General features: G+C 43.9%; 1 protein-coding gene across 6 annotated transcripts in view; it reads right to left on the minus strand.

Moving 5' to 3' along the window:
* Window positions 1-10,743, minus strand: part of LOC119389561 (tRNA (uracil-5-)-methyltransferase homolog A) — a 26,980-nt gene extending 16,237 nt beyond the window's left edge. Inside the window, exons 1-9 of one of the 6 annotated variants that reach the window (XM_037656876.2) lie at window positions 10,323-10,742; window positions 10,140-10,231; window positions 9,990-10,065; window positions 9,761-9,867; window positions 8,087-8,236; window positions 6,619-6,838; window positions 3,179-3,325; window positions 1,566-1,718; window positions 794-976 (exon numbers count right to left, since the gene is read on the minus strand). In XM_037656876.2, the coding sequence (XP_037512804.1) occupies window positions 794-976; window positions 1,566-1,718; window positions 3,179-3,325; window positions 6,619-6,838; window positions 8,087-8,236; window positions 9,761-9,867; window positions 9,990-10,065; window positions 10,140-10,231; window positions 10,323-10,613 (1,419 nt within the window). In that variant the 5' untranslated portion in view covers window positions 10,614-10,742. Of the gene's footprint in view, window positions 1-793; window positions 977-1,565; window positions 1,719-3,178; window positions 3,326-6,618; window positions 6,839-8,086; window positions 8,237-9,760; window positions 9,868-9,989; window positions 10,066-10,139; window positions 10,232-10,322 lie in introns of all 6 variants that reach the window. The other 5 variants (XM_049414467.1, XM_049414464.1, XM_049414468.1 and 2 more) reach the window with 5 other exon arrangements.
* Window positions 10,744-10,910: the final 167 nt, after the last annotated feature.

The following is a 10,910-nucleotide window of genomic DNA, read 5'->3' on the forward strand; positions in this document are numbered from 1 at the left end:
GATTTCCATATGCTTCACCTCTCCACACTCCCCGTATTGCGGCAAAGCTGCTTTTCAAGCTCGCTACGGTCGCAAATGTATTAACTCAAGAAAACGCTGGTTTCCAACATGAAGATGAAAGATGTGGCAGAGGTGGGGGCTCAATTAATGCTGTTTTGGACCTGAAATTTGGGCAGGAAGTCTGAAAAATCGGACGCCGAAGCTTTTTAGCATCCCAAAATTTCAGATGTTCTTATATATCACGTCTACGAGGCAGATTTGGAACAATCTGACGTGAAGGAGAGCACACCCTTGTCCGCCACATCATTGGGCTTCCACAGAAGTTGAAAGAGGAGGAGAGGCTGAGAAAATGGCATCTTTGCCTATCACGTGTAAAGTGTTGCCGGCAACACTTTGGTTGCACCAAATCATGTACATAAATACAATTCGGCCTCTACATTTCCTCATTCTTGATAAGACAACTATGAAACACCACCCCACCAGCGCTTCATCAACCTAGCAAAAAGAAACACTTTCATGTTGCTATCTGATGAGAACATACTTAGGGATTCTCTGCAACTTTTTCTGTAATTTCACTTCGAAGTATTCGAAAAATGTTTGAGAAATATTCGAAAATTATTCGAAAATTATTCGATTCGATTCGCACTCAATCTTTATTATTCGAATTCGCTTCGCACCCAAAATTTTGCTATTCGCACAGCTCTACTTAATATAAGTCATGCACCCACAGCTGTTATTACTAACTGCCTATCCTCAGTCACTCTCTTCATAGCTCGTGCAAAACCGCACTCACCGAAGCCAGGGACAGGCCTATGGTTCCGGTGCCGCAGCAAATGTCGAGAAGTGTTGTCTGTGCGCTGAGACCTGCAACGTCTTCTGCAGTCCTGTACAGTACTTCTGCAGCTGGCGTGTTCACTTGAAAAAATGCGTCTGGGCTCACTTGGAACGTCAGACCGAGGAGATTCTCTTCGATGTCCTTCAAACAGAAATTAAATTGGAAAGCATTGAAAGGAATAAAAAAAAAATGCCTGTTCTAGTTAGCCTTGGCAATGCTTGCTCAGCTAAAGCTTCACATTTAGAAGTTGAATTCCTTGAATGCACACAGTTCATTTTATAGGACGTTACAACACCAAAGCCCTGCTCTTATTAGAAACCATCAATGTCATAAGGTTTAAGTGCTCAGCTTATTGCAAAAATGTAAAGCATCGGTGCTGAGTAAACCGCTATGGAAAATAAAAGAAATTTAGTACATACAGCTGAAACCGTTAAAGGAGACAGCACCGGGGAGCAGTTGTTGTCTCTTATACGAGATGTCTCCTAAAAGTAGGGTACCATGTTCTCATTTTCTGAGAACATGGTACCCTGCTTCGATGTAAGCACACTGGTGTCTCTTACACCCAAATGCCTGTTACATCAGTGTGTCCTATTAAAGGTTCAACTGCACATAAGCAAAATAAGAAAGACTAAATCCAAGAAGTCCAATGTGACAAACCGTTAAACACAGGTTTAAGATGCATAAGTACGCTTCACGCAGTACGTGCTAAGTCGCTTGTACATTCATTTACCTCTGTTCCAAAGACGTGCTCATAATCTGGCTGCTCCTCATCGGAACGTTTCTTGTCAAACCTCTGGAAGTGGAACGACGTGACACCAGCCGACTTTCCAGGACCCTCTGTGAAGAACTGGCGCAGTTTTTCTTTCTCTTGTGAGATGTGCTCCTTAAAGGTCGAAACAGGCAGGTAAAAAAAGTTATTTAAAAAAAATATGAGGGAGGTAAATAAAGAATGGTTGATAAGATAGCCGTATTGTCACGTGGTCGTGATGTTGAAGAAAGTAGCAGTTGGCAGGGTAAGGCAGATGAAACTTTTTATTTTGGCAAACCTGTGCCCGGGAAACGAAAAGTCAAACTACAGCAATACACGCTGTACACTGATAGTGGCGAACAGAGTGTCGGCCGTCGATAAAGTGATCTGCAGTAGGGCGCGTCGGCATTTACACATGCGGCATCAAACATTCGAGCCTTATTGCTGGTGGCTGTGTTAGTTCCAGAATAATCTCAGCTGTTCGCAATTGCACACTCAAGCCTATAAGAAGATTCTAAAATAATCTGGAAGGTTCCCAGACATTAGGGCACGGCTAGCGCAAGGCAGCGGCTACGTGTGCAATGCACTAGTTACACAAAAATAACAAAAGAAGCGCGCGTGGCAATTCAAGCCACTAAACAGTAAACAAAAGAAGGTGGCACAACAGGACACATGCTTCACAACAGTTTGGCTTATTGGTCAGATGGAGGGAATAGTATAAATAAATGGCACAATAAATGGCGCAAAGCCACAAAGAAACATGAACATATGCTCTGATGAGCATATGCTCCAATTAGGAAGCCTACATGCATACACATATAGGTCCTCAACCAACAGTTAGCACCTGTCAAGTTCAAATAAAACATGACAGGTTGTAAGGTGACATACACGGCAGGTGCAACGATAGTTTTCAGCGGTGATATCTAGCAGTCAATGTAGGCACCATCACAGTTTTCGGACATGACAGCCGTGAAGGGAAACACAAGAAACAGAAACTAATACACATGAGTCCATGAGAATTAAATGGGACTTGCATTTCAGAATTCCATCGTCATATTCAGCCTATTTTATGCCCACTGCAGGACGAAGGCCTCTCCCAATGATATCCAATTTACCCAATCTTGTGCGAGCTGATTCCATTTTATCCCTGCGAACTCCTTATTTTGTCATTCCATCTAATTCGCTGCCCTCCTCAGCTGAATCTCCTATAGCTCCAAGTGACCAAAACTTGTTTGTCCTACACATTACAGGTCCAGCCCAGGTACATTTCTTTCGCTTAACGTAAACTAGGATGTTGGCTGCCCCAGTTTGTTCGCTGACCCACCTTGCTGTAACAACCAGGAAAACTGAAGAAACAGAGAGCATCAATGTTTACTGTAAGTTCACTAGGAAGCTTAAAAATGTCAAGTATGACAAACAAAACCACAAGAACGTGTGAACCCACGTGCATGAATATGAAACGATTCTGTGCATTTCTCTCATTTGCGTGATAGCTGAACAGCAGAAAAGGGAGTGTTCCCTCCATTAATTTTACTTATAGACTGTATGGCTTGAATGGTAGGTACATCATGTAAAGTGCAAATTGATGAACAAACCTCACTGAGTGCCTGAGGATGAATGACTGCAATGGCCATGATGTGGTCTTTGCTGGTGGTGCGCACAGTTAGTTGACGCCAGTACCCTTCGTGCGTCTCCGGGTTGAATGGCTCCTTGCCAGACTGCTGCACATAGTCCTGAAAACACTGCACAGAAAAACGTATGGTGGTTGCTAGTTACAATGTGGCATGAAGACACGAATGTGTGATTAAGAGCGGACGTGGTGCCGACTCTAAAAGGGACGCACAAAAAAAATGTAGACACCTTTCATGGAAAAAGAGGTTGCAGATTTATCAGAACATACAGATAGGCAGAAATGTTTCTAATTGTGAATATTATACAAGTGGAGGCAAGAGAGGTTACAAGTGTTTGATGCCTCACTCACCGCAAGTACAGATGTTTGTCTACTATAGTATGACATGTGAAAAAACTGTAACAATATGCTTGCCATTTATTCAGTCGAATGGCCTCCTCAGACTGGCTCATATAGGTATGAGGAAAACCTCTTTTTATTTTTTTAAGAACTCTATTGCCTTCTCCATTTAGTGTGTCATTCTAAAATCTAGGCCATCTTCAAGTTTTTACAATAATTTAAATGAACAGAAAGCCTTTTCAGTTCGTATAGTACTGCTGAAAGAAAGAGCACCCCCTGACAATGTTTCCACTAAGGTTACCTATCTGCATGCTGCTTTTTTAATTCTTTTTGCATAACAACCACACAAGAATGGCATAACAACAAGACAAAGAAGTTGGTAGCATCCAACATGTAGGTCTAGCTTAAAATGAATTTATTTCGTCTGACTGTGTTGCGTAGAAGAACACACATCACGCCCAAACTTCGTATGTGAAGCCTGACAGCGCTAGCATTTATGCGTCGGTGTGAAACATGACAACTACAGTACAATTTCTGTGATATGTGTTGATAAGATGTACAGCAACGAAGCTCAGATTCAGCAAACATGAAGTAGATGCACTAATTAAGAAAAGCAATGAAGATGAAATAAGTGCAACCAGAGCCTAAGACCACCACACCAGATAGTATCTAAAAGAACTTGTTGTTGGGCTAGTATCTGTTTCTGTTATCTGTGTTGGGCTAGTAACTTGTTGTTGGGCTAGTATCTGTTTCTGTTATCTGTGTTGGGCTAGTAACTTGTTGTTGGGATAGTATCTGTTCTAATGCAATTTCCCAAGGTACCATGTGCAGACTGCAGATTTCTGTATGTTGGTGACACCATAAATCTGAAACGACATTTACAGCAGCACCAAAACGATGTCAATACAGTCGAGCCCATTTATAACAAACCTGAGCGTGACGCGGCGTCCGTTCGTTGTATCCTGAAGTTCGTAATAAATGAAAAAACAGCTTTTAAAAAGTTACAAGTGAAAACGCAAAATTTATTTTTTTGCAAAAAAGTCCGTGATGCACGTCTGCTTCGAGAGTGCCGATGCAATTAGGGTGGTCTCCAGTTTATTTAAAGCGGCAGCATGCTCCTCGCCGAGGCCCTTGGCATAGACAAGTTGCCTGAGGCTATCTATGTAGCCAATTGCTACAGGCACGCTTGTGGGCGCTGGCTCCAACGTTTCATCATCGTCGTCATCTGATTCCTCCGAGTCGCTCTTGCCGCGCACTTCATTGACAATGCCCTCATCCGTGCATGGTTCCGCGGTGTCGGCATCATCATCGGTCATAAGGAAATCATCCCAGCAGATGTCCCGCCCTCCCATGTCGGAGTCGACAACACGCTGCCACAAATCGCCGCCGGAGTGGTCCTCTTCGGAAGCTTCAGGGTCGGCATCGGCTCCGACATCGGCGAAGCCGGCCTTGCGGAAACAGTTTTGCACACATGTATCCGTTACCTCCGCCCACGAAGCCTTTACCATCTCCAAAGTTGAGTACAGCGACACCCGAAGCGGCAGGTTGGCTGCCGGCCGGTCAACAGCTATGAGCATGCGCTACACAACGCGGCGCGGATTATGCCCAAGTCAAGCGGTTGCACTTTCGACGTTGTATTGGGCGGCAGGAAAAGCAGGGTCACTGCCGTGAGAGAGGCTTGTACGTGGTGCGCGGAGCAACTGTCGACCACAAGCAGCACACGCCTGCCTTGTCGCGGTCTAACTCGCTCAGCCACTCTGCGAATAAATCGCGCGTCATCCACACTTTAGCACTATGCCTGTAACGCACAGGCACATAGCCCCGAAAGCAACGCGGCTTCTTTGACTTGCCGATTACAAAGGGTAAGCGCCGGTCGCTGCCATCCATGTTAGTGCACAAAAGCGCTGTGACGCGCACTTTACTGTGCTTGCCGCCAGCACATGTGTCGCCTTTCATGGCGTGCGTTTTTCCTGGCAGCATCTGTAGCCGCAGACAAAGGCTCTGCGCCCTGTCTGAGCTCGTTTCTACCCAGAAAAAGAAACTTCGGAATTCGAGCCGGCGTGGACAGGCGGAGGAGTTGCGATAAAGGGGGAAAAGAGGAGAACGGCCTTGGGATAGAGTCACTGTACTTGGGAGAGTGGCCTACGCGCGCAGCGGTCAGAGAATCTCATTGGGGCGCCGGTTCACGGAAGGGTGAAAACGGCTGTCACACGGGACGGATCGTGAAAAGTTGAACTCGCGCGGCCCCACCGACTTCGATAATTCGCACTTCGTTCCGCGTAAGCCATTTTTACCCTTCCGCACGCGCGCAGGGCATGCTGAACGGAGTGCAAAATGAGCGAGAACACAGAACGAATCGCGAAATATCGAAGTCGGTGAGCACCCTGCACCCACTGCCGATGCGGGGTGCTCGGAGCAGCAGGGGAACAAAGGACGGAGTGGTGCGTAACAAAAACTGTTGGGGAGAACGACAATGAGAAGCCTGCGGAGGCAGGATCGGCGTTTGGCTCGCCGATGGCTTATAGGTGGTCGAAAGGGTTGTCTCCGCAGTCGCCGGCCGACTCCGTTTGCTGTAACCGATCAGCAGGGTTCAAAGGCGTTCGTTGTAAGTGTGATTTTGTGCCATTGAAATAATGTATATTTCCACGGTCACGCGGGTACCGTTCGTTTTAAGACGAAGTTCGTTTTAAGTGGGGCCGTTATATGTGGGCTCGACTGTAATGGGAACCTATTGACAAATGCTGTAGCAGAGCCACGTGCACATGTTGGGATACATTTGTTGGGATAGCAAGCATACTGGCAACATATCAAAACAAGCCCGGCTTTATCTACTACAATCACTCATCATTAAACTATACTGACAACACCCTTAATGGAATCGATGGCAATAGTAACCACATCTACTCAAATTCAGTTCGCCACATATTCAAAGGTATATGCGTAAACTGTTTCAGTGATGGCCTTTGTCCTTTAATGCTTTACAAATGAACTTCCCGTACAGGCACTGAAACATCACTTTTGACAGATTTTTGGTCCGTGACAAGATTCATAACAACTGTACCACACCTGAGCAACTTTCTTTGCAGACTCGGGAACGTTTGGCAGGTCAGCTGCCGAAGCAACACTCATCGACCCCTGTCGATAGCTGCTGATGCGGAAGCCGACAACGACCTCTCCTGTCTCCAGGTGTCTTCCGACTGTGAATTCATTCTTGTTGCGATAGCCGTCCACAACTGGAGACGCTTTGATGGGCTCAAGAGGACACACACCCAATTTGTGCGCCTCCCTAAAAATGGAGGAGAAAAAAATAAACTTTACTAACCCTTTCAGAAGCGACCTATGAAGAACTGTCTGTAAATGCATCAAATTGACACAATGTTCCTTCTAGGCACTCAATATTCTATAGCAAAAAACATAATACCATAATACACTGATTTAGGAGTTTCATACTAATTAATCCTAATGAAAGTGTAATTCGGTATCTATTTATTCCGAAGTCATACACATTCTGTTTCGGTACAAATAGAATCAAATCTCAGGCTAGGAATATTGTGCGATTTCATTTTTCATTAACATTTACTTCGAACAAAGAACAATTACACTTTGGACATGGCTTGCGGAAAGCAGCTCGTCGAACGACTCGTCGTACACGGTAGTGCCTTCAGCAAAGTGATCATGTGCAACAGCATGCTGCAAAATGAAGTTAAATGAAGACACATTTATTATGCAGGATGTTCAAGTCATCCAAAGCTCAATGTATCTTGCTCTTTCTTAGCCCCTAGTTAACTCAACTAGGAAAAACAAGTTCTATACGCAATTGAAGTTGAAGTTTATTTCACCACAGTGCTACATTTTTTTCTTTCTTTCTTTATTTTTTTAACATTTTTTTTAGTCATTCATGAAACAAAAATACAATGTGCGGTGTGGAATGTGGGAAAAAAGCTGCAGTACAAACACAGCTTGACTAGCCCCACATCCCAGCAATACAAGGCAGAAAAAGTGACAGCATTCATGAAGTCCTCTAAACAAGTAAACGGACACATATACATAGTTTAAAGTTGCACATAAGAAATATCATTACATACAAAAAATTTAAAGAAATGTAAACAGGACTGCACTGTTTGAAGAAATACGAAAAATATAAATAAGCAAAATACAAGAAAAAAATATCTTTGGAACTGCCAAAATTTGTGCCAGATTTTTCCCTTTTTTTCTCTTGCGTCATGTAGGCAAAAAAAGATTGGACATAACCTGTCGCGAGAGAAGGAGCAATTGCTCCAATGAAAAAGTGAATTTATTTACTATATGTGGACAAAGCACCTCAAAGGGTTAAGTGACCTGGCTCAGGATTACGTTTATGTAGCATTCCCTCATTCGTTTCACCTCTCTCCCAATACACAAAGTATTTCTGAGCCAAAGCATAAGCAAGCTACAACCAAGCTTCAGTGCCACTTTGGCTTGATGCAGCAACCAACGTTATAGGCTGTTATGCAAAAAACTGCCTCATCCAATCACAAGAGTCGCTCTTTCTGACCTCTGTTTGTTGATCCACGACTTGAGACCTGGGTTAACTTGCTCGAGTTTCCGGGCATACTTCACCACGACTTTTCTCATCTGCTCTTCCTTCTGCTCCAGTTGCTGCTGATATGGCAGGTCTGACCAGGAGGCCACAGATTCTTTGATTCTGCGAAGTGCGTTATTGAGGCCAAGTCCGTTAATTCATTACAACATCCAACAGTTCAATTAATGTTCGAATTTCCATAGATGCACTAATGCTGACTAACCACAAAAGGACGCAATGCGTGAAATGGGTATTTCATGGTATATCTTCAATCGCAATCAGACCTGATTTGAATAGAAGCTGTGGAAGAGAGTCAATCGTTGTCGAGAAGTTGATTTTTATTTGGCTCCATCGTGATAAAAAAAATGCCAGGCCCGTCCAGAGCGCATAGCACAGTCAAAGTAAAATCTGGAAGAGTGGCCTTTCTAGAGCCCATTCTGAACTCTCTTGGGGAAACTAATACAAGTACACATGCAAGGTATCCACTACGCCACAAATCATAATTTTTGTGATGTAGGGGAGCACCCACTATGCCATTATTTGTCTTTCTGCAGATAAGAGAGGTACCCGCTACACATCTGTAAGGCATTATGTGCACTTTGTCCTGTGGAGCTGCATTCGCTATGACGCCCAGCGACACCTGCTCCAGATGCTTTTGGACCAACTGGACTCGAGACTATTTTCTGTGCAGGGTAGCAAACTGGATGTGCGTCTGGTTAGCCTCCCTGCCTTTGCTTGCTTATATATCTTTCTCTGTTGATTCATGTGGCTGATGATGATGAATTATGGTTGACCACATTTTAGTGGGTGGGAAGCTTTAAACAACACACTCGTTGCACAATTAGCATTGTGTGATGCCTGGTTGTTATTTTACTCTTGTGCCAAGCTATATTACAAATGGTTATGCGATTCCTTGCCCGACATGACGCCTGTATAGGATCTTTTTGCAAAGGAGTTTCAAGCACCAGCGTGGCTCTGAGGTAGAATACTCGACTGCCACGTTTTCCTGATCATTTCTACATTTCAATTTTTGAATGGTGCAGTTAATTTTCTCGACGCTGTCCCTTACGGTTGGAAATAAATAAAATTATTCTTTTAATTGCTTCCCCTTCTGAATTTGCCCAGCTTGGGTGAAGTGGCCCGACTGTAATGCATGTCCACAGGAAGCAGAGCTTGTGCAAATCTAAGTGAGCTTATGCCAGCCTTAGTCACAAACGATTTGAACTGTGACTTCATGCCAAGCGAAGTACACACGACCCCAACTGTATCTAAGTCTATGCACATGTGAATGTGGTTGCCTGGAAGACTGAAATGTGAGCCCATATTTCTGCGAGCTTGAACAAGATGAACTAAGTCACGGCAAGTTCAGCATGGTGCAATTTACAATGTGTTTGAAAGCTACACTTTGTGAACAAGCACCAACTAGTTACGGTTATCTTGCTCACCTAGGCTCGTCAGTGAATTCTGATTAATGATATAAAAGTTAAGAAAAAAAAACGCAATAAGTGTAAGTTGTAATTTGACACAGTGAGAAGCACAAGAGGTCGTGAGCCCCAATGAACATAACTGGATTGTAATTTGCAGACAAGTACATTTTATAATGGCATGTTATTCTTTGACCACCTGAGAAAACAGCTAGTGACAAACCTCTCAGAGATGCTGGATTCATCACACTGTCTCTTTACAGGTACGACGTCTTCAGCTTCGCCAAGTTTTCGTTTCTGAATGAGCGGATCAGCCATGGGATTCGCTTTCTGCAAGAACATTTTCAAAACTCAGAAACACAGTTTTCAGAGTACCGTGCATTGCTTGTTCAGCTTTTTTATAGCATTTTTTTTTTGTATGCCTAGAATGGTCCGATAAACTGTTCTTGTACCTTCACTGTCAATGTGCACCCTTTGAATTTGTAGCCTTGAATCTTCTGCAGGGCATTCTCCCGGTCTTCTTCGGACCTGTTCGTTGAAGCAAAATTTCGTTATAACGAACTCCACAACTAACAAGCAATGAAAACTCGCCCGGAGTTTACCTGAACGACACGAAGGCGAACCTCGCGTTGTTCACGACTTTGATTTTGTGGGGGTTCAAGTGTAAGGTCTTCGAAAGAAGTTTCTTCATTTGCTGCACAAAACAAAGACGGGAAAAAGAAATGTTCACTGCCTAATAAGAGCGTGTCAAGCTACGCAAGAGTATAACAACAATGCAGTCTTACTCCGTGGCCGAATATCTTGGGGAGATTTCCGATTTCGATCTTGTGCACTTCAGAGGTGAACTCATCCCTCTTGGTGTAGAAATATGGGTCGTGGACCTTATCCATTTCCTCGGATACGGCATTTTCAGAGTTTGCATTTTCGCTCGAGGTGGTGGTTACGTGTGTCTTGTCATTTACACTGGTTTCAGAAGTGGCTAGCGAGTTCTCAAACACCTCACCGCACACCTCGCTATCGTCCCTCGCACACTGCGCCGTTTCGATTGTGGCGTTAACTTCATCTGTGGTTGACATGGGTGTGGAATACGTGTATAAAAAAAATAGCGCTTAGCTTTAGCAATTAACATAAGCTTTGAAGCACGAGTTACGGGTGCCGCTGTTTCGGTAGCGAAAACAGTAAGCACGTGGACTTAAACATTGACACATGGTTGCTACCAAATCGTCGGGAACACCCACCTAAGACAAGGTTCAAACTTCATAAAAATTAGGTATCATGGTTATTATATAAAATACCACCTAAATATTTTGTAAGTTCTTAAAGAGGCTGTTGAGCTTTTATAATTAGGTGGAGTTTGAATTCTAGCAGCATGT

This window comes from Rhipicephalus sanguineus, chromosome 4 (genome assembly GCF_013339695.2).
Source record: "Rhipicephalus sanguineus isolate Rsan-2018 chromosome 4, BIME_Rsan_1.4, whole genome shotgun sequence".
Lineage (NCBI taxonomy): Eukaryota > Metazoa > Arthropoda > Arachnida > Ixodida > Ixodidae > Rhipicephalus > Rhipicephalus sanguineus.